A 27,838-nucleotide genomic window follows, 5' to 3' on the forward strand; every position below is an offset into this window, starting at 1 on the left:
AAAGAGAAAGTGTTTATTGGATAGATAACCACACGATGGACTACTATTTCATCAGCTTTTCTTCTTTTTATCTCTTCTCCCAAGAGGAAGAAGCTCAACTGTAGCTTGCCAAGCTACAATTAATTTATCATTTAAAGTTGTTCAACTAGAGTCAAGATAACCTTTTAACCAACAAAACCACATAACCAAAAATCAGCTACACTACAAACTACTAACAAAATGTAGCTATATTGTAAATACAGTGAATCTATTTAATGGGGCAATATTGTTTAATTATATAACTGTTATTTATAAATTTCTTAAATCAGCTAGTTTAATTAAGGTGACATCATCACACTTTAACACATAAAATGTACGATAATTATTAGTGACTGACCGTTATTTCGACCAGGCTGATTACTTAGCCAATATGCACGATATATTGGCGACATATCTACACTTGTGCTCAAAAGTTTGCATACCCTGGCAGAAATTGTGAAAGTTTGGCATTGATTTTGAAAATATGACTGATCATGCAAAAATTACTATAAATAAAATACTTTTATTTAAGGATAATGATCATATGAAGCCATTTATTATCACATAGTTGTTTGGCTCCCTTTTAAATCATAATGATAACAGAAATCACCCAAATGGCCCTGATCAAAAGTTTACATACCCTTGAATGTTTGGCCTTGTTACAGACACACAAGGTGACACACACAGGTTTAAATGGCAATTAAAGGTTAATTTCCCACACCTGTGGCTTTTTAAATTGCAATTAGTGTCTGTGTATAAATAGTCAGTGAGTTTGTTAGCTCTCATGTGGATGCACTGAGCAGGCTAGATACTGAGCCATGGGGAGCAGAAAATAACTGCCAAAAGACCTGTGTAACAAGGTAATGGAACTTTATAAAGATGGAAAAGGATATCCAAAGCCTTGAAAATGCCAGTCAGTACTGTTCAATCACTTATTAAGAAGTGGAAAATTCGGGGATCTCTTGATACCAAGCCAAGGTCAGGTAGACCAAGAAAGATTTCAGCCACAACTGCCAGAAGAATTGTTCAGGATACAAAGAAAAACCCACAGGTAACCTCAGGAGAAATACATGCTGATCTGGAAAAAGACGGTGTGGTTGTTTCAAGGAGCACAATATGACGATACTTGAACAAAAATTAGCTGCATAGTCGAGTTGCAAGAAAGAAGCCTTTACCACGCCAATGCCACAAAAAAGCCCGGTTACAATATGTCCGACAACACCTTAACACGCCTCACAGCTTCTGGCACATTGTAATTTGGAGTGACTAGACCAAAATAGAGCTTTATGGTCACAACCATTAGCGCTATGTTTGGAGAGGGGTCAACAAGGCCTATAGTGAAAAGAATACCATTCCCACTGTGAAGCATGTTGGTGGCTCACTGATGTTTTGGGGGTGTGTGAGCTCTAAAGGCATGGGGAATCTTGTGAAAATTGAAGGCAAGATGAATGCAGCATGTTATCAGAAAATATTGGCAGACAGTTTCCATTCTTCTGAACGAAAGCTGCGCATGGGACGCTCTTGGACTTTCCAGCACGACAATGACCCTAAGCACAAGGCCAGGTTGACCCTCCAGTGGTTACAGCAGAAAAAGGTGAAGGTTCTTGAGTGGCCATCACAGTCTCCTGACCTTAATATCGTCGAGCCACTCTGGGGAGATCTCAAACGTGTGGTTCATGCAAGACAACCAAAGACTCTGCATTACCTGGAGGCATTTTGCCAAGACGAATGGGCAGCTATACCACCTGCAAGAATTTGGGGCCTCATAGACAACTATTACAAAAGACTGCATGCTGTCATTGATGCTAAAGGGGGCAATACACAGTATTAAGAACTAAGGGTATGCAGACTTTTGAACAGGGGTCATTTCATTTTTTTCTTTGTTGCCATGTTCTGTTTTATGATTGTGCCATTCTGTTATAACCTACAGTTGAATATGAATCCCATAACAAATAAAAGAAATGCGTTTTGCCTGCTCACTCATGTTTTCTTTAAAAATGGTAAATATATTACCAATTCTCCAAGGGTATGCATACTTTTGAGCACAACTGTATATATAACTGGGAAAATCAAAATATTAATAATAGTGCCGATAATTTAATTACCTTTGATATTTTCACAGATAATTTGTGAAGGTTTATTTTAGGGATGTGCAAGACTAGTTGCCTAAATGGTTCTAATGCTGCTAGTTGACACTGGAAATATAAGTCGGTCAATATTTTTCCCCATTATTATACTGTTCAGCTTTTTATACATTTACTTTTGGCTTTATATTATTACAAAGGCTGCACTTAAATTACTGTCATGCTAATGTTACACATTTTAAATATAATTGATAATACAAATATTATAAAAAGAAAAAAAAAAAAAAAAAAAGAGGATATCTGAAGCAGATGTATACAAGTTTTAATTTCACCGCATGCTGCGCATGCTTCCTCCCCCTCTTAGGAAGGTATGTCCTCTTGCAAGACCAGCAAAGTACCAATGGAAATCACTTTAGTGGTGGTACGGGAAGCGGATTTCCGAAATGTTGGCTTGCAAGTCGCTATGGATGTTTTCACATTTGAGTCTTTGAATCTGTGCATGCATGCAAGTTATTTTCCTGTCGAGCTGGCTTTTTCAAGCGCAGGATAATCAACTCAGGTGAGTCAGGTCCCGTCTTTCACTGTACCTTGTTGACATGTTAATTTTGTTAATCAAAACGCTTTTGAGTAAGTAGCCTAGAAAATGACTATTTTAGGCTAGGTATGCATTTTTTTTACCCTGCTGATCAAAAAGGCTATTTAGAACGATGTGCCGACTGCTTAATTGGTTAAACTCTTTTAACATGTAATGTTTAGAACTGTGGGATTGCAAATTTAAATGTCACTATAAGATCAGGTGGTCTACTGTCTTACATATAACATCACATGAAAAACTAAAGTGGCAGACATTGTATTGGGCTTCGAAGGTATTTGGTATCATGATTCTTTGAGATCGTCTGCACATGGGTGCATCCTGTTTGTCCACTTGAACAAGCATATATGTGAATGAAAACTAGTTTCTTATGTAACTAAGGCTATCACCTTTGGATGTGATGACCCTAGGTGCCCTGGCCCTATTCTGTAAATTAGTGGGCATTGTTCTTGATTCAATCAATGTCTGAGTCAAATGTAACTGCATTGCCATAGGTGTGGACCCTTGATTATTTCTATGATAATTAAGTTGTCTGAGTGATGTAGTTATGCTAATTGTATTAGGGCTAGTAGAATTCAGAGTCTTCACCCACTGGATGCTTTGTAACCACCTGGAAGTACTGCCTCCTGAATGCCTATAAAATACAATGTATGCCTCCCTAAGTTCGACTTGATGACTGCAGCGTGAGACAGCACGTTCTGACGTGTAGACTGATGCTCCTGATCTTCTACAACAAAGAATCCTGCTGAAGCTTTTCCTCTCTGAGAGTTTCCAACAGAACAATACATTAGGTTTATTGTACATTTCTCAGATGCTTATTTTTTTCAATCCTAGCCATCAAAACTCTTATTGGTTAACGTACTTAACCGAACAGCTGTCATATTAGATCACAGACTAATGCACATCATGAAATACATGCAACTTTTCAGCACATTTGCTCTCTCTCGTAGATTTGGCTTACCTATGAATTATTTTCAATAATGTCCTGACTGTTTTAATATGTTACTTTTACTTGGTGATTTACGTTTAGAACAGGCAGTTAGGGTTACTATATTGCTCTATTACTTGATGATAATGCAAGTCAAGCATGTCTCAGATAAATGCCCTTTATCAGCAGAATTTAACATCAGATTTGGCTGTTGGAAGCGTTTTAAATGGGTTGCATAAACACCCAAGTTTTTTGACGTTTTTTGAGGGTTTCTTTATTTTAAGACTAGTCGACTCCAAAATTTTAATTTAAACGTAATTAGTCATTCCGCACATCACTAAATTATTTGCTTGCGGCTGAGAATCTCTGACTGCCTACGGCTTCTTTCCTTAAGGCAGGGACTTGAGGAGTCTCAAGCGATGTGTGAGTGAGAGAGCCATGCTTATGTCATTTTGTGAGGATTATTTTAATTTAACTCAAATGACTAAAGACACTAGTTTGTGAATGAAACATATGGTGCTTGTTGTATTTTACGAGTTGAGACTTTTCTAACGTTATGACTCATGACTATTCAATCTGTATGATGCTTTTACCTATTCCCATTATGATTATTGGGATCACATTTCATATATTGTGTAATGGAACCATCACAGATAAACACTGTAACAAGCGTCTGTAAATGAGACACGCATGAGCACAATGCTCGCACATACATAACACACTCAAACCACTGCTGCACCCACAGTCTGGCTTCTTGCATAAATATTACACCATGTATACCGAGATTAGGGTTTGTACTGTGTTTTGTTGTCTAATGTTCATTACATGGTGTTTATCACCTCATTTGGGGTTAATGCATTATTACATCTGTTAGAAGTTCTTTATTCTCTCTTTGTGAGCGAGTCATCAGGATAACCATAAACACTCATATAAATGGGCACCATACAATTTATGCAAGTGTATTGTCATTTATTTCTCATTAAAATCAGCATACATCTGTAATATAGGCACATTTCTAGTTAATGTTACATCCGCCAGACCTTAAATAGCAGCAAATCTAAATACCAAGCTTTTACGTGTCACCTATTTTTCAAATGAGAAGCTTTTAAGGAATTAGCTAGCAGTTCCAGGTTAAAGGATAAAAATTAAAATGTAATTGAAAAGAATATATGTATCGTTATCAATATCGGCCACAATGAGCTGTAAATTATCGGTTATCGATATCGGCCCAGAAATTTCATATCGGTCCATCCCTACCAATATTTGTCCATTTTGACATTATTGGCATCGGCCGATAACAGTGTCCACTTAGGTGATAAATTGACCAGTTGTCCCTTGTGTCAGTTCCAAAATATACTGACTGCCTTGTCAATGGAAAATAAACTATTTCTGTTTTAATTTAGTTTGTTTTTTGTGAATTTTAAGTGTTATTTTAATTTCATGTGTGCCTCTCCTTTGCTGTCATTAAATTGTATTATATTACTTTATGCATTTTATCAGTCACCCTGGTGTCTCTGTATCTGTATCTGTATTGGCATCGACCATTGAAATACACATAACTGAATTGAAAACACAGTGATAAACAACAATATTTCACACACCTGTTGTATGGAGTACAGTTTTATGCCTGTGCTACGGTCCCAAATGCAAATGAGGTCATCCAACCCACTGCTTATGATACAGGAAGTTGTGCAAACCAATGAGGTGACATCACCACGATGACCATACACGTGGCTCACCCGGCTGCCTGTTAGGACATCCCACACACAGATGGCACCATCTTGGCCACCACTGGCTAGAACCATGGTCTACAACACAGCAAAGAAGAACATAAAATTATCTTTATGTTTTGAAGCAACATTATTCTTTGGACTATAAAGTGTTGAGCAGATGGGGAAAAGTACCATGGTAGGGTAACAAAATCAGAAACAAAAGTAATGTTTGTATGATGCGTTTTAATTTAATAATAAAAAACAAAAAAGCCAGAATTGAACAAGGTGTATGTGTGTGGTAGAGGTGTAATACTGACCTGGTCTATGTAAATTGCAGTAATGCCACCTGAGTGGCCCTGCAGGGTGAAAAGACAGCAAGAGTCCTCCAAACGATACACCTTCAAGAGAAAAAAAAACCACAATAAACACCAGACTTAAAGGTGCACTTAGTAAGATTTTAGCTGGCTTTTACTTGTCCCATTGGTCTCAGTAATACTTGTGGTTTTAGACTCTATGCTGACCCCCATTGTCCTGGATACTGGAAATTTGTTTATTAAATGGTGCCATTTTGCACAAAAGATTTTAGTTTATCTTCTATTTTGTTACTTTAAGTCTATATTTTTCTCCGTCTTGTAATACACACATCACTATTATGGACATTCTTGGATTTAATCCAAACTGCTGACCACCGTATGCTCACTCTTGGAGTTTGATATTTTATTTTGTTTACATGTACTTTTATGTTTGAGCATTGCCTGAAAGCACTTTATAAAGTAAACTTGTTCTTATAGTCATTATTAGTGAAAGTAACTCAGTCATTTGCATGACACAGTATCATGTGCTGTCAACATGGCAGTGCCCATGAGGGGGCAACCCGCACCATGTACAATTAAACGGCTTTATTTCATTACTGATATGACTGGAGTTTTATTCTCATGCAAGTGTACATCAGTTTCAACATATTTCTAAATAATGCTATTCAGGTCTGTGTATAAAACTTTTTAATAAGCAAAAACTTACTTAGTGCACCTTTATGAATGAGTTAATAAGAGTGCAAGAGTAAAAGTAAAAATGCCATTTAAAATCGATTATGTATGCAACTGTAGAAAGCCATTTGTTTTTGTGATTCAAACTTCATTGAAAAAAAAATCAACTTTGATTGATTTAAAAACAAAACGGTCACGTAATAAGCTGCCCACTATCCTGAAACAAGATCTACCAAATGGGAATCGTGGCATGTTGGGTTGTGGTGAGTTTTTGCAGGCTAGCAGAGGTTGACTAAGAAACACTGGCATGGAAGTTAATATGTGATGTTGTAGCATTAAAGCATAGAACACAGTAGTGGTATTTTCTGGCAAGAAAAGATGCTAAAACCCAGACAATTACATCATTCTCCCAGTATACAGTGCTGTGTACACAGGCACTTGTTTTTCCTCATTTTTGTGTACTGTTTTGCTTTGAATCAAATGTTGTAGTGTTGCGATCCATCTTGGAGCTGGTTGGTTTTGTTCAAGGCTTACAATTTTTTGGAAACAGGGATAAACACTTTGTGCTCATTGGATGTGTGTGTGTGATGTCTCTTACCCTGACTGTATGGTCCTGGCTGCCGGTGACCACCCTGCCAACAGCAGCTTTGAGCACAGTGATGGGTTTCTGGTGGGCACACTGCACAGAACGTGTCAGCTGACAGCTGATCACATCCTCACTGCTGTAGCAGGGGGAGGGGGGTAGACTGCCCCGGCCTGGAGGCCCTAACACACAAAATATGGGAAACACTTAAAATCTTCACTTGGACCTGAACTCTTTGTGTAACTGTGTACCATAAAAATTTGCTTAGTTCACAAATATTTTGCTAGACCCACCACGATACTGTAGCAACCCAAGAGGCTTGCTGATCTCCACCGTGAAGAAATCCAATGAACCATTCAAACGGGCCGCCACAATTCTGTAATTTAAAACAACACTGTCTGAGGCTGAGACTAGCAGAAGACAAAAAAATATGTTGGGTGGTTGGGGTGTAAAACTGGTGTGTGAGTTAGAATCCTCAACTGCTGCAAGTGACTGTACACCCAAAAATGAAAATTGTCATAATTTACTTATTTTCATGTTGTTAGGCAGAATGTTATCCCCAGTCACCAATCACTTTCAATGCATCTTTTTTTCATAGAATGAAAGTGCATGGTGACTGAGGCTGTCAGTCCCTAACATTCTGCCTAACATCTCCTTTCCTTGATTTACGGAAGTCATACAGGTTTGGAATGACATGAGGTTAAGTTTGGGTAAACTATCCCTTTAAGGTTGTTGTGAAATGCACCTGTTGTTAAGGAAAGCCAAGGCAGTGATTCCTGATACTCCATCTTCATTACTGCACCGTAATGATCCCTCTACTGCATCCCACAACTGATAGAACAGAGAGAGAAAGTGAAGGTAATGACATGAATAGCTCAAGATTGTCTTATTATAAAAACCCTCTTTCTTATCTATAGCTCACCTCCAGTTTGCCACTGCTCTGGCCTGTGGCAATGAGGTTGCCCCTCAGCTCCATGGCCCACACTGAGCTGTCCCAGTCTCCACTGCTCTGCGGGGGGAGCTCTGGTGGCAGGATGGGCTGGTCTCTCAGGCTTTGTCGTCTTTGCCGAGAAGCCGGGGGAGAAGGTGGGAAAGCCAGTGTGGGTGAGGTCTCATGCTCCTGGTACGCCTTCTCCACCAGTTCCCCGAAGTCAAAACCAGAGCTGCTCACAGACTGAGATGGGGGCAATGGGCCGAAGTTGGTGTCAATGAGTGGGGTTAGGTCCGGCTGGTCCCCAAATAGGGCAGGGCGTGTAGTGGTGGTCCTCCTCCTTATTGGGAAAATATCAACATCTGGCCCAGATTCCCGAAACTCCGCCCCCAGGAGACCATCAGCTTCACAAGTACTCAAGTGATCCCAGCCATCACGGTGCTCCCAGCAACCACTGCTGCTACTGTTTCTGCGCAGACTGAAAATGGATGAAAAAAGATGAAACATATAATCTCGGGTAGAATATACTTACACTTTATAATATACTACTGTTTTTTGGCCAGTGAAACAAACAACTGGCAAATTACTTAATGCTGATACATTTTTTTGGTACTAAGATGCACTATTAATTATGGTGCCACAAAGAGATAATGGTATGCAGTGAATGTAGGATGGCATAATTAAGTTAATCCATTTCCTTACCTGTTGTTGGGTATAACAGTAAGACAGTCTCCTGTCTGTGCATCCCAAACACGAATCTGTCCCACCAGACAACAGCTGGCCAGCAGCATGCCATCACTGGCCAGACACTCGATGTCCTATGGAGAGATTCCAGAGGTTGTCTGTATTTCTCAGAGCGCATTTATCTTTGCAGTAATTATGGAAACATTTCAGTGTGCGTCAACTTGATTCTCACCATGTTGTGGCCTCTCAGCAGCAGGGGGGAAATTTCGCTGATAGGAGGCGAGTAGCCGTACTCGTCGCAGGGCAGATCTCCACGGCGACGACGCCCATGAGGTACCCCGTTCTGCCCGTAGTTTCGAGGGCAGAGTACTCGATATAGACAGAAGAGTAATAGCACTAACACCACACCGGCGAAAAGTCCAAGAGCCGCCACCCTGCACAAAGACGAACACACATGAAAACCAATTATATTAGTAAAATTCTTCAGATTCAGAAGAATTAGAAAAACTGTATGAACGGTCACCCTCTAGAGTTGATGATAGGAACTGCATGCTCCCATTGCTTAAAGAAATAGTTTACCCAAAAATGATCATTTACTCATCTTTATGCCCTCTCAAACTCATATGACTGGCTTTATTCCGTGGAACACAAACAAAGATATTTTGATGGAGATATGATGAATTTATATCAGTACAATGCAAGTCAATGGGGTCCAAAAAGGACACAAAGGCATCATCAAGGTAATCCATAAGCATGAGGTTTAATCAATGTCTTCTGAAGTGATACGATCCGTTTTGGGTGAGAAACGGACCAAAATATAACTCCTTTTTCACTGTAAATCTTGAAATCTGCAGTCAATCATGATTTGAAGCTCATATTTCTTCAGAAGACATGGACTAAAATCACTTGAGTTGTATGGATTACCATTATGCTGCCATTTTGTCCTTTTTAGATCTTGAAAGTGATGGACCCCAATAACTTGCATTGAATTGTATGGACAAAAACACATCATATCTCCATCAAAATATCTTAGTTTTGTGTTCCGCAGAAGAGTCATCCAAGTTTGAGACAGCATGAAGGGGAGTAAATGATAAGAGACTTCTCATTTTTGGGTGAATTATTCCTTTAAAGGTGCAATGTCTAATTTCTGCACTATTACTGGCACCAAACAGAATTGCAGTTTGTAAGATGCCTAACACTGGAACACTTGCTCAACCAATGGTGTGAGTTAGGGGCAGGACAACCTGTTTATCTGAACCAATACGTCTAGAATACCTATAGAGAGAGCTGTCCATTAACTTTCCCGTTCAGTATTTAGTAAACATTATTTCTGGAATTCCATTTGGTGTCACTAGTGGCACAGAAATTGCACGCTTCACCTTTGATTAATTTGGCAATCAATCAATATAAAGCTTGCACATGAGAACATGCAACTACCAAACAAGTCCATCTTGAAATTCCAGTCCTCCCACCTCCACAAATTGTGACTCAAGTGAACATTACATGTAGAAAGTTGAATTATGTCTGAGCATGTTCACTCATTCTAGATCAATCTTTACATAGTAAATGAAGCACAGAAAACATGACCAGTGTCAAGAATGTAAGATCTGAAACTCCAGGCAAGCATTACTAGGAAGAGCCAGGTTTTAGAATGAGTTGACCTACATCAATGATGTGTATCTAATGACCATGAATGTCACATAGATAAGCCTGACAGACCTTGGAACAATGACCTTGAACACCACAATCACACCACACAAAAGTGCGTTTATGAGAGACTATTATTCATTTCTGCAATCACATCAGTGTGACATATAATGAGAAATGAATGAGAGCTCTGTTTTTTAATCAATGGCAATTGTGTATATTTGGCTAATTGCCAAATAACATGGTCATAAACATAATTCAACATCAAGATTCTAGGTAAAACTGGACATGAATGTCTGAGGGAAAGTGTATATTTTAGTTGCCATAACTGCTCACCATTTCTTTGAAGCTTTTCACCAGTTTCAACCACATTTTAGCTTTATTGTTCACAAATGATGGTCCTGTGGTATGACAAATTTGTAAAAAATCAAATATGCATGCTACGGCACAGGATACTACTGACGTAGCTTGAAATTTCATGTCAACTACTCATATACCATGTATAGATGAATGAAAGACATAAAGTGCCCTTTTAGTTAAAAGAATATTTTGACTGGGAGGACTAAAAGTTCTTGACATTTGTTCACAATAAGACCACAAAGGGGAGCGGTGAAACATTTCCGATAAAAGTAATTGAGCAACTAGATCTTGACAATGAATGACTACTGTTCTATACTGTCTGTTCCATAAATAGAAGGAAAGAATAGAACAAAAGGAGTTAATCATCACAGCCCTTGAGTTACCCCCCAAACAGAGTAGGAGTTTTATTCAATAGAGTGGAATCTATTCTATTACTTATTCTCATACGACTGGAATTTGTTTTTACAACTTTGTCGCCAAACGGCACCACGTTAACACTTCTACATCTTCCGAAGAGTAGTGATTGCCCATGCAAAACTTGCCGCCACAATTCTAGGGTGTTGTGATTGTTGCCAGGGCATTTGCAATGCAGTGTTACTAGGGCACTCTGGGTAGCTGCTAGGTTGTTGCTTACTGGCCCAAAAAAGCCCACTATGATATTCTGGTACCAAGATATAGAGCAACCAGGAGTGCCTTGCTCTGTGGTACAATGGTGATAATTCATGAATTGCTTCTTGTAAAGTTCAAACCTGCAACCATTTGGTTACAAGACCAGATCTTACTACTACTACTACTATGTCAAGATTCTCACATTTGGAGAATTCCCAAATAGCAATTGCTGAGCCTCGAGCTGGCTGAACCACATTCTTTTTTCACAAGGTGTCAGTTTGTAAAAGGAGGTATGGATGCCCATAAAAGCTTCAGTGTAATACTGACTTGTAGAGTGTGAGATCTGTCTGCAGATCGGAGGTGTTAAGGCTGGGGGGAGGAGGGTGGTGTGTATCCTGTGGGTGGCGTGTGTCTATGGCCTCCTGCGGGCTGAGATGCAGCGTGACGGGGATGACTGGCAGGATGCTGATGTACCTGAGGGCATCAGAGGGGCATACACTTTAGCATTCAATATAAAGACATTATAAACAAGTACACTTTTTTCCAATTACTAATGAGCAGCCTCCATTGGCGAACGAAGGCTGTTCAAAAAGGTCCCCAAGGTACCTCGTTTTGGCCAAATAATGCAACATCCTATGTATCCTTTGAGCTCAGAGCAAAACCAAGAACAAAGGATTTTAAATATACCTTTATTTCATTTAACGCTAATGTAACTTTTTCCAGTGTTAAAATACTTCCATCTATCCCAGCTTAAATGTCAACAATACTATAATTAAGCCATTTATAGTCTAATCTTCTCTAAAACTGTAAATACTGTGTCTCTGTGGCACTATATAAATTCCTGTGTTTGTTTTGAGAAACTCGCTACGACCCACCCCAACATCCTTACTCGACAAATGGCGTGTTGGGGGCAGGACTATCTGAACAACTGAGGACAAGGGGCATATTCGGAGACCAGTTTTGAAAACTGTTTATTTTTGCAATTCCATTCTGTGGCTCTAGTGTCGCAGAAATTACATACTTCAGCTTTCATACTGAAAAGTATAGATACAAAGCAGCTACATCTGATTAAAATTGTTCTATTTTACTCAATATTTGTGTGTGTTATGTATTTTTATGCTTATTAAAGCATTGCGTTATTAGCTTTCCAAATCAGTCACTTATGAGGCTCCAAGTTAGGATGCTGCCTAAGCGGTGATTCACACCAATCGCGTCCAAGTGGTAAAAAAGCTAGAAGCAGCACAACGATTCGAATAGAACACAGGTGACTCGAAACGCAAAGTTCTTTTAAACTTGACACGGTATCAAAAAGTGTTGGGCTTCTGATGCTGGAAAAACAGCGAAAAGCTATGCAACTGCAAAAACATCCATCTAGCACGTTTTTAAATAGAAAAACAATTGTACAACAGCGTATACGGATGCAAAAACGTGTTCAATGTGAACATATTAGAAGGCAGCTGCTTGTGTATGCAGTAGACAGTGATGCAGCTCACTAGATATTGGAATGTGAACCCTTGGTTTATCATAAGGAGAGAGAAAAAAAGTTGCGTACCTCTTAGCCAGAGTGATATTGTAATAGCTAAACAGTGAGGGCCAGTGTCGGAAAGAAAGCCGCCTCCACAGCTCCTCATCCTCAGAGCCCCATGTGATGGGTGGGCTGGACACAGGTGCAGCTCCTGGATGGGGTGAACGGTGACCCTGGGATTGGTTCTCAGGTAAAGGGGTGGGCTCAGGGGCAGGAAGCACACTCAGTGTGCTGGTTGGGTCTCCACCAGGGAATACTGGAGCTACACCCAGATGAGGAAGCCCCGCCTCCCCAAGAGGGCTCTGTTCTGACACCTGGGCAGCAAGGAAAGTCCTCAAACCAGCAGGATCCGTGTAGACCAAAATCCCGATCCAGATCACAGTTCCTACCTAGCAAATAGCACAGAAAACATTTAAATATACAATATTTAAAATGCAATATTTCGAAAACATGCAATAAATACGCAATGTGCCATCTTTACCATAATGATTCGTTGTGCCAGGCGAGTACGGGCTAAGAAGTACACCACCCTAAGCCTCTTGGGCAAGCGGAGGTTCCTGAAGGCTGGAGCCTGCAGGGTGATCGTGTGGGGGGAGGGACGAGGTGGGGGAGGCGTCTCCCGAGGACGTAAGGGGCCTGGTTTAGGAGGTGGCATCCCCGCTTCAGCCGGGAGACGCCTGTTCAGATCAGCCAACTGTTTGTGTGGAGACGTGCAAATAAAGTTTTTCAAATCAAGATACTCATATGAAGTAACTCATGATTCATGTGTTTCTCATGAATTCCAAAATGACCCTAGTATGGGTGGTTCTCACCTCCATGCGGCGGATATCAATAGACAGCACAGTTGTGAAGAAAAACATCTGGAGGAAGAAATCAGACACCAGACCAACCACAGCAAACAGACAGAACTCCTACACAGATGTCAACACACAGATAAAAGGGGAAAAGTGTAAGGTTGTTGGCCATTACATGACTACCACCAAAAGAAACTGCAGATCATTTTTCTTTTCTATAGCAGTTTTACCTGAATTGCTGGTACTAAAGTAAAGTATCCAATGAGAATGATGCCTAGCTCAGTGGCCATATTCTTCATGATGGACCAGCTCTCATTGCTTAGACCTTAAAACAGAATCAAAACATCTGATAATAAAAACTAAACAGACCTTTGAAGAAAAAAAGAAAACATCTCGGTTATGTATGTAACCTTGTTTCCCTGAGATGAAGGGAACAAGACATTGCGTCACTGAGCTGATGCTATGGGGAGTGTCCTTCTACACGACTTAGTTTAAACCCTTCTACAATAACACCAGGATTGGCTACACTATATGACATAACCCTCCCAGAGAGGAAACATGATGCCGCAGTCCCGGATGGAGACCGACATGAATATGCCGCAAGTGAATGTCTTGTAAGGACACATCGTTCGTCCATGCCCATGAAGAGGCCATGCCTCTAGTTGAGTGTGCTTTAACACCAATTGGGCAATTTGCACCCTGTGACTCGTAAACCAGGGCGATCACATCAACGATCCAGTGAGAAAGTCGTTGCTTGGAGACTGACATTCCTTTCGTGCGCCCTCCATAGTACACAAAGAGCTGGTCAGATAGTCTGAACTGGCAAGTACACTCAATGTATGTGTGTAGCGCTCGCACAGGGCATAACAAATGCATGGCCTGTTCCTAATCCGAATTAAATGGAGGAAGGAAAAAGGCTTGAAGGTGAACCACCTGCACTCTGAAGGGCGTGGTTAGAACCTTAGGCACATAGCATTTTCTGGGTTTGACTTTGGCTTTTGAAAGATCCGGACCAAACTCCAGACATGAATTGTCGACTGACAGAGCTTGTAAATCACAGACCCGTTTTACTGAGGCCAGAGCCAGCAGTAATGCAGTCCTAATAGAAAGCCCATGCAATTCAACAGAGTCCAGAGGCTGGAAGGGGAGCCCCGAGCACTTTTAGGACCAAAGCTAGGTCCCAAGTTGGAACTTTAGCTGGGCGAGGGGGATTTAGCCGTCTCGCACCCCTAAGGAACTTTATGATTAAATCATGTTTGCCTACAGAGGTGACGGCTTCAGGTGCATGATACGCAGCTATAGTTGCCACATAAACATTGAGCGTTGATGGAGTGAGCCCTGCGTCCAATCGCTCTTGAAGAAATGTAAGAATTTCAGGTATGGGGCAGTTCACTGGGTCTTTGCCATGTGAAAAGCCCCAATTAGTGAACACATTCCATTTCAGTGCATAAAGACGTTTCGTAGAGAGCGCCCTAGCCTGTAAAATGGTGTTCATAACTGACACATGCAGGTTCCACAGCTTGGGCTGGGGATGCCAAATTGTGCCCTGTGTTTGAGAGAGGAGATCAGTGGTATTTTCCATGGAGGACTGTCCAAAATCTCTATCATTTCCTGACTGATTGGGCCACTTTGGTGCAACCAATAGAATCTTTTCCTTGTAGTCTTGGACTCTGCATATGACAAGAGCGAAGGAGGCACACCGGGGGAAATGCATATTTGCGTTTCGCAGGCCATTTGTGGGCCATTGTGTCCACTCCTAGCGGAGCTTGGGACTTGGAGTACCAGAGGGGACAGTGGGCGTTCTCTGCGGAGTCAAATAGATCAATCTCTGCTTTGCCGAATATTTCCCAAAATCCTCAGGACAGTCTGAGGATGAAGTCTCCATTCGCCCGGCATCGCCCCTTGGCAAGACAATAGGTCCGCACCTTAATTCAGATGGCCTGGGACATATGTCGCCTTCAGGGAGAGGAGATGACATTCACTCCACAGGAGGAGGTGACGTGTCAGTCTCATCAGTGGCAGGGAATGAATTCCTCCTCATGTTGTCTGAGTGAATCAGAACATGATAATTTGCCACTTCAGACTGAAAAGCCTTCAAGGCTAGAAAAACAGCCGACAGGTCTAGGCAGTTAATGAACAACACACTCTTCACACCTGTCCAGGTGCCGAAAGCAGGGCGTCCATCGCACACCACCCCCCAACCACTGTTGGAAGTGTCTGTGGTCACCACATTCCACCTGAAAATCTGCCCCAGCATGACACATTGCTGGTAGAAGGCAGGAGCTGTCCAAGGTGTTAGAGCAGCTAGACAGTGGCAAGGTATGGTGATGCACATGCACCCTTGGTGCCAAGCATTTCGTGGCACACAGTGCTTGAGCCAGCACTGAAGAGGTCTCATGTGTAAGAGACCTAATGGAATGACGCCAGATTCCGCCGCCATAAGTCCCAATGCTTTTTGAAACCGCTTCAGTAGAAGTGTCCTCCCCAGTTGAAATGAGACAAACAATAAAGAATGGCCTGAACGTGCTCACTCATGAGATTAGAGACGGACTTCCAAAAAGGAGATTTGTTGGCTGGGGGAGAGTGTGCTCTTCGCCCAGTTGACATAGAGGCCCAAGCTGTTTAGATGTCGGAGAAACAGGTCCCGGTGCTGGCATAATAGAGCCTCTGATTGGGCTAGTAATAGCCAATCGTCCAGGTAGTTCAAAATGCGCACGCCGCTCAGTTTCAGAGGGGCGAGTACCGCATTGATGCACTTTGTGAACGTGTGAGGAGCCAGGGACAATCCGAAGTGCAGGACTTTGAATTGATATGCAGTTCTCTCGAACGCGAATCTCAAAAACATCCTGTGATGTTGTACAATTTGAACATGAAAGTACGTATCTTTCAGATCTATTGACGCAAACCAATCGTGTGGGTGGACGTGCGATAAGATCCATTCTGAGTAATTATTTTGAACGGGCACTTCGCAAGTGTGCTATTCAAATGTCTCGGATCTAAAATTGCAGAAGCCCGCCATCTTTTTTGGGACAAGAAAATAGCAGCTGTAAAATTCTTTGTGGGCTTGACAATTTGGAACAACCTCTATCGCGTTCTTTGTGAAAAGATTGTGTATTTAAGCTCGTAACAACGCCGCGTCTTTGGACGGGACTGTGGACGACAGAACACCGTTGAAATGGGGCCTCAGACGTGAAAATTGGATCATATAACCAGTGTTGGGTGTAACGCAATAAAAGTAACATGCGTCATGTAATCAGATTACTTTTTCTGAGTAACAAGTAATGCAATATTTTTTATTTTAGACCGTAATATCCGAGTTACTTTTAAATAAAGTAACGCGTTGCTTTTGTACACCTCTACTGTCCCTAGAAATCAAGAGTAAAAGTGTGCAAACTTAGGGGAGGAGACGTAGTGCATGATTGGCAATGTTGTTCTATAGAGTGTGAGGCCAGAGACTATTTAGCAGATAGAGATGAGTCACTTCTATTTAAATGAATGGGAGAAATTGGAACGCCCAACCAAGAAGCTCTAGCACCCAACGGTCAATGGATGTAGAAAGGAAGTCCTGCCTTGCAGGTAAAAGAGTCAATCACTTTTTAGATACTGACATCGCCTGTCAATCAACTCGCTAACGCGCATGCGCATTTCGTGTTTTATATTAACATGAGGTCAACATTTGGTTGAGTGAAACACGGTTGATTCATGTGTTCATACACACTGCATTAAAATAAAAAATAAAAATTTAGAAGACTAGTCTTCCACTGGCCACAACATGATACACAGGGTGAAATACTCTCTCAATTCACTGACAACTCCCTGTAACTGGGAGAATGGGATGTGAAAAGCTGAATCTGGATCAGTGACTCCAAGCAATGTTCTACATCAATTGTGTACGCAGAGAAAATGTCCTAGTTTCTAAAAAGATTCTAAATTTTGTTTTATAATAAACAAGTAATTTGATTCATGAAACAAACTGTTTTTGTGACATTTTGGTAGCATTAAAAACGATTCCATTCAAGTTGTATCAATATGCGCCTTTGAAGTTGGGGCACCGTGGATCAACCCAAAATAAGCGTGCACTGAGATGACTTCAGTGAAAAATATTAATTTATTCATCAGACTTATTCCTTGAACATGTTAGACTGACATTCTCCACTGAATTTTATCCTGACTTCTGAAGAACATCTGAAGTTGACTGACTCTGGCATTGTCGATGGGCACCGCATATGATGACATATACAGTTGTGCTCAAAAGTTTGCATACCCTGGCAGAAATTGTGAAATTTTGGCATTGATTTTGAAAATATGACTGATCATGCAAAAAACTGTCTTTTATTTAAGTGCTCCTTGAAACAACCACACCATCTTTTTCCAGAGCAGCCTGTATTTCTCCTGAGGTTACCTGTGGGTTTTTCTTTGTATCCCGAACAATTCTTCTGGCAGTCGTGGCTGAAATCTTTCTTGGTCTACCTGACCTTGGTTTGGTATCAAGAGATCCCCGAATTTTCCATTTCTTAATAAGTGATTGAACGGTACTGACTGGCATTTTCAAGGCTTTGGATAACTTTTTATATCCTTTTCCATCTTTATAAAGTTCCATTACCTTGTTATGCAGGTCTTTTGACAGTTCTTTTCTGCTCCCCATGGCTCAGTATCTAGCCTGCTCAGTGCATCCACGTGAGAGCTAACAAACTCATTGACTATTTATACACAGACACTAACTGCAATTTAAAAAGCCAAAGGTGTGGGAAATTAACCTTTAATTGCCATTTAAACCTGTGCACTTCACCTTGTGTGTCTGTAACAAGGCCAAACATTCATGGGTATGTAAACTTTTGATCAGGGCCATTTGGGTGATTCCTGTTATCATTATGATTTAAAAAGGAGCCAAACAACTATGTGATAATAAATGGCTTCATATGATCACTATCCTTAAATAAAAGACTATAAAATAAATAAAATAATTTAAATTAAATTAAATAAAATTTGCTTGATCAGTCATATTTTCAAAATCAATGCCAAAATTTCACAATTTCTGCCAGGGTATGCAAATATTTGAGCACAACTGTATATATATATATATATATATATATATATATATATATATATATATATATATATATACGTATACACTCACACACACACACAATATTACAATAGCTTATAAGGATACAAAACACCTGCCGAAGCGCTGCGGGGAATCAGGATGCTGAAGCGGTCTGTTCACCAGCGAAGCCTCAAGTGGTGAGGCGGAGTAAACATTCGCCAGAATGTCTTCTCATTACCATGAAGATCCTGCCCGCTGACTCATGTATGTCGACGGCGAAGTAGTAGAGGCTTCTAGACAAGAGATGAATCGCTGTCTTGAAGGAATACAATTCTGAGGAATGGTGTTTGCGCAACTGCTTTTATTCCAGACAGCTTCGCACCTAAAAGGGTGGGGCTTAAACACCATAGACAATCCTGCCGTTATTGTAGAAGGATTTCAACTAGGTCATGTAGAAGGACACTCCCCATAGCGTCAGCTTAGTGATGCAATGTTAAGTGAACTGAATCATAAGGGAACACATCTGAAGTTGGCGTGAACGAAAATAAGGCGATGGGGGAGGGAAGTACTGTCGTAAGATTGTAGACGTGATGTTACATTTTCACATCCCATGCTTTCCAAAGTTTCTGGTCCACTGTAATGCCAACATTATAGAATTTCATGAGAACAGATTAGACACACACAAAATTGCTGAAATTAAATGGACACTTATTTTGCTCAAAATTTTATCTTATTTTATAATTTTAGATTTTAGAATCGACACAAGGGGGAACTAACATTTCTGTTAATCGGCAGAACAGGTATTATTATGTGGCGATGCCAATAATCTCAAAATGGCCAAATATCTACCAATTAAATTTTCTCTGGTCTATTGGTCCATTGCTACATAACAGGTATGACATAATGACCACTGTTCTTTCCTCAGTCTCATTTTCATTCACGCTTTTTAAAATTAAATGTGGCGTCTACCTTGACAAAAGGCCGTACAAAACACTAGGTCACAAAACTATAATGAACTCATTGTGACAATGTAGAGGACTGCCTCAATCTCTGACCTTGAGCAATGCGCAGCTTGACTTCAAGGTCGACAGGAGTTGACACAACAGACTTGGTGAGGACAAGGACATTCTCCAAACCAATTACCACCACTAGGTATGGGAAGATCTCTCTGCAAACAAGCAGTAGATAAAACAAATAAATATTTATGAGTCATAAGAAACAGAAGACACCAATATGGCCAGAAGATCTAAAAATGTTTTAATAAATGCTTCATATAAAAATTACACAAATTTGTAAATAACTGAATGAACATGAGGACGAATTTAAAGGCTTGCTCTAGAGAGAATAAATAATCCATTTATCAGGGGAATGAAAAAAAATTCTCTAGGTGATCTGAAAGAATGTCATTTGCTGAGACCTGACCTTCTGAAGGTCTGCTGTAAATTGGATCAATATGGTGTATGCTTTTGGCCCAGATTTTGTGTATGTGTTGATTGTAGCTTGACCCAGTGATCCAAGCCTAAATTTGTTTGGACAGACTTAGCTCACATCACTATGACTGTAAATATACTGTATGTGCAACCTTATAGGATGCTGGAGAACGTCCCTGCCAATGCAAACACAAATTCCTCTATAAACCGTAGCAGTTCCTACGACACTCTGCCATTATTATCAGTTACACATCAACCTGCCACCCAGATAATACATTAAAATTTTGATAGGAAAAAAAGTCAAATAGTAAGGGCAACTAGTTTATCTAGATTTACACACACACACACACACATGTGTGTGTGTGTGTGTGTAAATCTAGATAAACTAGTATATTTTATTATAATTTTTTTAATTTTGATATTTTTAGTTGAGCTGCTTTAATTAGCGCACTGACAGCTTGCAGTGCTTTAGCTGTTAGACAGTTTGCACTGTAAAGTCATTGGTTGCACTTTTAAATCCCCCTTAAAGTACTGAAACTCCTTGCAATGTTTTTGAGTGTCCCTCCACTAACAATGAGTTAAGATGCTGTGCAAAGTTAAAAATATTCCAACTTGTCTTCATTTCCCTATACTCAGATGTGCTCAATCTAGCCCCCTAAGAAACTTGCTGATTGGAGTGAGGTGAACTAGAAACCATCCTAATTATACAGGGATGGGCATCCATAAGACAAATTAGTCGATCAATTGTTCGGGCAACCCAGTGTCTAGTTAAATTTGCAAATATATAGCTTTGCATATCCCTAATCAGGTCTGTACCTGTCGTATACTAGAGCACAGGACAATTCTCAAGGTGTCAATGTATGAAGGTAAGTATTGGCTAAGCTCTTACCCTCCATTAAGTGTGGGCGTCAAGCCAAACAAGGTGCAGAGTCCCACGGACATGAGCAGAGAGCTGAGAACCGTAACCACAGCAGCCAGAGCCAAGCCCCATTTGGACTTCACCATGTCGATCTTTCCTGTAAAGTGGGAAAGAGGGATCAAGGGAGAGTTATGAGAAGAATTAAGGCCAAAACATACTCTACACAAGAACATAAATGCAGATGTTCATGCTTGGCCACCTTATTGCCAACGTGCGTTCCGGTTGAAAATGCTTAACATGCGCTCTTACGTTACTGTGGCAATATGTGTTACCTTCAAACGAGTCTGGTAAGTTGCTATAAATATATTGACTTTAACTTGTTCAGCAATATTCGCTTCAAACTGTTGTCCCACCATGACAGTGGTTGACTTGAAAGAGAAAACTCACCGTAGAAGCGGAATGTTCACACTAATTTCGCTTTACCGCCCCTTGAGGCAACACTGAGAATGCTATGCGTAGTTGCGTTGTTTTATCAATTGTGGTCGGACACATTTCAGAACGCAATGACACATGAAATCGAGCTTGTGTCACAAGTGTTCACATGCTTGTGTAGAGTATATTTTGGCCCTTAAGTTTTGCCAAAAGCATTTTACAAGAACAATCCCCATGTGAGTGTGTGTGTGTGTGTGTGAGTATCAAAGAATGAATTCTTGATTGCTGTCAGCGCTACAGTAGTTCCACAATAATTATGATCAATCATGCCATTCCCATTAAGCAAAAAACCTGAATGGATACAGATATCTTGATCATAAAAGTAGCAGTGGTTTCCAAATGGTGGGTTGCGACCCAAAAATGGGGTTCTGAGATTGTTGCAGAAAGAAGAGGGGAAAACTATGCTATAATTAACCGCAAATAACCCTTTAATATATGCATGAAGTATTGCTAAAATATGCTTATCAACTTCTAAAAAAAACACTCATATCTTCATATACCCAAACAAAATTAAGGTTGTGCTTCCAATCAGGTATCATGGCATGCCCTCATTGAAAGTCATTAACAAAACTATGCAAGGTAAAAGACAATACAACCAGGCTACAACCTCCTTGGGGTTTACAGTATCTCGCCATCTTTGCAGATGTTGTGTGATAGCTAAAGCTAAAAGATGCTTATTTTTTTTTTTTTTTTTTATACATTCTCTAAGTACTTTAACAAAGTACACTTTTTATGACACAATAATATTCTAACATAAAAATCTAACATCTTTTATCAGGGCAGAGCAGGAAGGTGTTTTTTTTTGTTTCCAATTGAGCAAAATCAATCTACGTGCTAGGAGTGTGACAAATGCATGCACATTATATAGATCTTTTGACAATTCCACAGTAATTTCTGACACCGAAAATAGCTAAGATTGTGTCTGGGTCTAGTGGTTTTCCCAACACCTCTGATAATAATTGGAAGACTGAAATCCAATAATTACAAATATTAACACTTCCAGAACATATGTCCCAATGAGCATCAATCACATAGTTGGTCCACAGATGAAAACCTCTTAAAGAGCTTTAGTTCAGACAGATGGAGTCTATGTAAGATCTTGACTTGTATTAACCCATGTCTAATACACGGTGAAGAAGAGTGATGAACCTGTTCTTGTGCTCCATCCCACTGCCAATCTGTGACATCTATTCCAAGGTCCTCTTGCCATGCCACCCTTACATGCTCTAATGAAACCACACTCCAACTGTGATAATTTATTATATAAGCTTATATTTATATGATGTAAGCTGGGATACACTGGAAGAGAAATAAAAATTTGGTAAAAATATTCATTTCACTGTGTTAATACGGCCTGCTAAAGAAATGGGAAGATTGGACAACTTCTTAAAAATGTGTTAGGTATGTTCGTCCAGCCTCAGAAAATTATCTTTAAAAAGCATAGAGAAACATTTAGTTATAGTGATCCCTGAGTATTTGAAAGAGTTTGTTACTTTAAAAGGGAGAGAGGAAAGAGTTTCAAGTTGGGCCTTGGGATTGATCGGAAATATAACGCTCTTAGAAAAAGGAATCTTATCCTGAAATTTTCCCAAATTAATCTAAGATTGACATAATGGTTGGTACTGATTTTAAAGGGTTGGAGATGTATACTAACAAGTCATCAGAATATAACAATACTTTGTGTTCTTTTCCCCCTCTCAATATCCCGCTATAGGTTGCAGATGTACGTAGAGAAATTGCTAAGGTTTCTATGGCGCAAATAGAAGGGGTGAAAGAGCACAACCCTGTCTCGTAGAGCGACTAATTGAAAATAACTAGAATTGTTACTGTTTGTTTGTATAGGAGCTTGGGGGTGGACATATAGTAGTTTAATTAGTGAAATGAAATTAGGACCAAATCCAAATTTTGCCAGTGGTATAGAGGTAATCCCACTCAACCCTGTCAAAGTCCTTTTCTGCATCCATAGAAATAAGTACCTCGGGTTGACTGGGGTTGGGATTTGGTGTATAGATAATATTTAATAATCTTCTAATATTAAAAAAAGAGGCGGCGACATTTGATCCATAGAGATCACAGACGGAAGAACATTTTCAAGACGAGTGGCCAAAACCATGACCAGTATCTTGTTATCAATGTCAAGAAGACTGATAGGTCTGTACGAACTAGGGTCTAAAGGATCTTTACCTATCTTGTGTATTAAGGAAATATTTGCCTGGTAAAATGTTGGTGGTTGGCAGCCTTTTTCAAGTGATTCATTAAAAACCTCTAAAAGCAGTGATGAGATTTGGTCACTAAAGGTCTTAAAATCTGATGCAAAACCATCCGGACCTGGGGCTTTAGAACATTGCATACTGCGTATCGCCTGATTTATTTCAGTAATAGTTAGCGGTTGTTCCAAAAAATCCTTATCTTCCATATTTATGGACAGAATATTAAGTGTTTCAAAAAACGGCTCCATACATGACGGGTTATTAGTCGATTCTGAGGAATATAATTTGATATAAAAAATACATGTATATAATTTATTTCTTGTGGGTCAGAAGTAATTTGTCCCATCTCTTTCCTAATTTTCGCTATCAGTCTTGATGCTGCTGCTTCTTTAATTTGCCGAGCAAGGAGTTTATCAACTCTTTCTCCAAGTTCACAGTATGTAGCTCTCACCCGAGTCAGAAGACCAGTCGTCTCTGAGGTAGAAATTCTGATTAAGGTTAATTCCGAATAAGAGTGATGGAATGGTGCTAAAAGTAATATTTTCATTGATTTGGGAAGGCAAATCTCCATGGGTCTATTATTTTAAAGGTTTTCAGAAATGCTTGTAGCAATTTGGCTGATTTAGATAGGGCCACTGTTCTGTTTGAAGATCTATCCAAGGATGGGTCTAATACAATGTTTAAATCACCCCCCATTATCAATTGGTGAGTGTCTGGATTAGGCAGGATGTTCAAAATTGATCATATAAATTGTTCATCATCTACATTGGCAGCATAAATATTAACTAATAATATTGGTGTGTTATAGAGTTTTCCTGCTACTATAATATAACGGCCCTTGGAGTCAGGAATAATTTTGCAGTAAATTGTATATTTTTCTTTGAGTACAGCTGTACCTCTAGATTTAAAATTGAATGGAAGATTTGTTCCACCCACCTTCCACTTAACCGACCCTGGTCTTTGTTCTTCATACAGTACTGTGCAAAAATTTTAGGCACTTGTGAAAAATGTTGCATAGTGAGAATGTCTTCAAAAATAATGCCATAAATAGTTTTCATTTATCAGTTAACATCATACAAAGTCCAGTAAACATAAAGCTAAATCAATATTTGGTGTGACCACCTTTGCCTTCAAAACAGCACCAATTCTCCTAGGTACACCTGGACACAGTTTTTCTTGGTTGTTGGTAGATAGGATGTTCCAAGCTTCTTGGAGATTTCGCCACAGTTCTTCTATCTATTTAGGCTGTCTCAATTGCTTCTGTCTCTTCATGTAATCCCAGACTGACTCGATGTTCAGTGGGGGGCTCAGTAGAAGCAATGCCATCTGTTGCAGGGCTCTCTGTTCTTCTATTCAATTAGCAAAAAGAATGGTTGGGAGTCTAAAATGTATATTTCCTATTGACACTAAAACTGAAGAAAGAAATAACCATCTTAAGAAAAATAAAAAATTTGTAAAACATCTTATGTGCTTAAGACTTTTGCAAAAAGGCAACGTGTAAACAAGCAAATTCAGTGTCTCTTGTAAAAAGGCAATATCTGCTCCTAGTCTCCCAAGATGAGCTAGTACATTACCCTGCTTTATAGCTCCATTAAGCTCTTTATAGTTCCATGAGATAAACTGAACTCAATTTTATTTTTTTTACAGCGTTTACTTTCCTGTTAGCCAATGGCCAGAGACTCAAGAAATTACAGTGAAGAGCAGATCTTGGAGAAAAGAAAAGCCAAAACTTGCTTTTCCTAACAACCTCGAACAACTTGAACAATAACCCCATCAGTCTCCCTCTGATTGAAAATTACACCAAAAAAACCAGAACAAATAGAGAAAACCCTTTTTGCCCATCATACATTCAAAAAGATGAGTAACAACACTTGACTTACCACTTAGCTCCTTTCTAAAAACATAAAAAGAAAGTCTGCTCTTTAGACCTATTTATACTCTTATTTCTTTTGTTTGACTTTAAAGGAGACACTATGCAAAATCCACTTTTTTTTTTACATAATTATGTGTCACCTAGTGTGTGTAGACAACCAGAAAATATGGTAAAAGACCATCCCCTCGTTTCTTTCCTTTCCCCATCAATAAAAATACAGTGTCTCCGAACGAGCCGTTCAGGTTTGCAGCCCCTTATGACGTCAAAAGGGGAAAGGTACCGCCCACGGCTGGCAAAGAGATCCGCCCGAGTAGCTTAGATCCGCCCTCATTAAAACCTTAGCGAGCAGCGCGCAGTCCGCCATATTTATCTCCTCGCTAGAGCTCGGACTGCTTAATCAACGATGGTCAACACAAGGCTGGACTTGCTTTAAAGCTAAGGATCAAGGATGGATCGATACCCACTCTCCGTGACTTCAGATTGGCAAGTCGTAAGTTTTGCACTTTATACTTTTTTAATGTTTGCAATTTGGCTTTCTGAATTTGCTTGTTTGCATGTTGCATGAAAAACGCTTGTTGTGAAAACATTGTGCTTTGTGTAATGTAGCAACTAGTCCCTAACTACGTTATTCCATAACAATGAAGCTGTAGCTCTGTTTCGGTTACATTATAAACTGATTGGCATCCTCCACAGTCCCGCTTGAGTGGTCATGCAATGAAGATTTTCCATGTAATAAAACTGGTTATTTCAAAAACGATTATGAAACGATAGTGGTATCTTCAACAACTATAGCTGTTTTTCATATTTCATAACTCTACCTTTGTTATGCGCAATACAGTAAGATGATTGACAGTGTGTTCTCCGTGTTATTTGCATTGTTGTCGACGGGGTATCCATGGCACCAGCAGGAAAGGCACAGCCCACTTCCAGAAAGGAGTGTGGGGAGCAGCAGCTCCTTTGCATTTAAAGCTACAGACACTAAAACAGCCCGTTTGGAACAGGGCTACAAAACAGGGGTATAAAGGCATGGTAGTATAAACGATCTGTGAGGTATTTTGAGCTGAAACTTGACAGAAACATTCTGGGGACACCTGAGACTTATATTACATTGTGTAAAAAGGGATATAATATGTCCCCTTTAACATAATTCAGTGCTTGAGTTACAGTTCTTTTCACGAGGATCTCGAATAATATTTACTTAGTCACTGAATAATAAGAATCCAGAAATAAATTTTCTTTGCATTTAAGAGTCCTTGCACAAATGCTGAAAATGAAATTAGGCATCAGGTCTCAACTTACCAGTTAGTCTGGGTGTTTTTAAACCTGATCACTCGGTTTAGACTATACAGTTAAGCGATCTAGGATTGAGTTTTCTTCTCAATACATTTGTCAGCTTCTCAAGGGTGTTCAAACATGTACCTGAGTCCATCTACAGTGATTGCCAGTTTGGCTGGATAGAACAAACTGTAGTTTATCCCGGTGATAGCTTGGCCTTCACTGGGTTGAACATGTAGTTTTCCATCAGGCAAGATGTGCACGGGGGATCCATTGTAGTAGAGATGGCCTTTATTTTATCACACATTATAGATTTTTGCATATATACAGTGAAATTCTTTTTTTTTCGCATATCCCAGCTAAGCTGGGGTATTCCTGGATAGTTTCAGGATTTTGTCTTTGTCGGAGTAGTAATGAAAACAAGCAACTTGCTCTGGGCCTCTCTCCCAGTTTCGGCTTTGGCGCATGAGTTCTGTGCATGCAATCAACAATCATAAGGGAATCTCCCAGGCCTTCGGCTTCAAATAGCTCCAATAGGAGGTCTTTGATTAATCGAACCGGGCTCCCCATTCCTTCTGGGACCCCTACGAATCTCAAATTCTGCCTCCGACTAAGATTCTCCAAATCCATAAATGTTTCATGCATTTTCTTGTGTTCTTTGGCCATGGTATCGGAAGAATGTTCTAGTGCTGCCACCTGGTCCATCATGTCGCTCAGCGTTTCCCCATCTCCATGCACTCGCTTGTTGACTCGGCTTGCACTTTGTGTAAGGCGGCCAGTTCAGGGAAAATTTACTCTCAAAGCGAGCGTGTGTCTGCTTTCATCGCTTCTCGATTCTTTTGTATCTCCAAATGTAGATTTTCAATTTGCGACTTAATATCCTTTATCACGGCCTCTCTGTGTGTATGGACTTCCGTTCTGAGTGTGCTCAGTGAAATGGGTGAGTCCGCCTCATGCGTGTGTTCGTCCATTTTTCTCTCATTGCTTTCTGCCTTCGTATTACGCTGGATTGTCGATTTGAACTTTTTTTGCACGAGTTCTGTTTCTGTTTTTGGATGATTGGTCTAAAGAGCAATAATCACTTATTTGCTAGAGGAGCTCCCTTCTCTGCTGCTTACTCAATGCGGGCGGAAGCGGAAGTCCTCCATTTCACTGTATTTTTAAACTGACCCACCTCTATGGTACATTACTAGGGATGC

General features: G+C 40.1%; 1 protein-coding gene across 1 annotated transcript in view; it reads right to left on the reverse strand.

Annotated features, from left to right (window-relative positions):
- LOC127453722 (sterol regulatory element-binding protein cleavage-activating protein-like) overlaps positions 1-27,838 on the reverse strand; it is a 55,565-nt gene that overhangs the window by 3,646 nt on the left and 24,081 nt on the right. Inside the window, exons 8-22 of the mRNA XM_051720347.1 lie at positions 20,820-20,946; positions 19,556-19,668; positions 13,684-13,778; positions 13,472-13,570; positions 13,141-13,353; positions 12,687-13,048; positions 11,462-11,608; positions 8,751-8,952; positions 8,537-8,652; positions 7,826-8,312; positions 7,649-7,734; positions 7,197-7,279; positions 6,919-7,085; positions 5,652-5,732; positions 5,224-5,430 (exon numbers count right to left, since the gene is read on the reverse strand). Of these exons, the coding sequence (XP_051576307.1) occupies positions 5,224-5,430; positions 5,652-5,732; positions 6,919-7,085; positions 7,197-7,279; positions 7,649-7,734; positions 7,826-8,312; positions 8,537-8,652; positions 8,751-8,952; positions 11,462-11,608; positions 12,687-13,048; positions 13,141-13,353; positions 13,472-13,570; positions 13,684-13,778; positions 19,556-19,668; positions 20,820-20,946 (2,585 nt within the window). The remainder of the gene's footprint in view (positions 1-5,223; positions 5,431-5,651; positions 5,733-6,918; positions 7,086-7,196; positions 7,280-7,648; positions 7,735-7,825; positions 8,313-8,536; positions 8,653-8,750; positions 8,953-11,461; positions 11,609-12,686; positions 13,049-13,140; positions 13,354-13,471; positions 13,571-13,683; positions 13,779-19,555; positions 19,669-20,819; positions 20,947-27,838) is intronic.

This window comes from Myxocyprinus asiaticus, chromosome 16 (assembly GCF_019703515.2).
Source record: "Myxocyprinus asiaticus isolate MX2 ecotype Aquarium Trade chromosome 16, UBuf_Myxa_2, whole genome shotgun sequence".
Taxonomy (NCBI): domain Eukaryota; kingdom Metazoa; phylum Chordata; class Actinopteri; order Cypriniformes; family Catostomidae; genus Myxocyprinus; species Myxocyprinus asiaticus.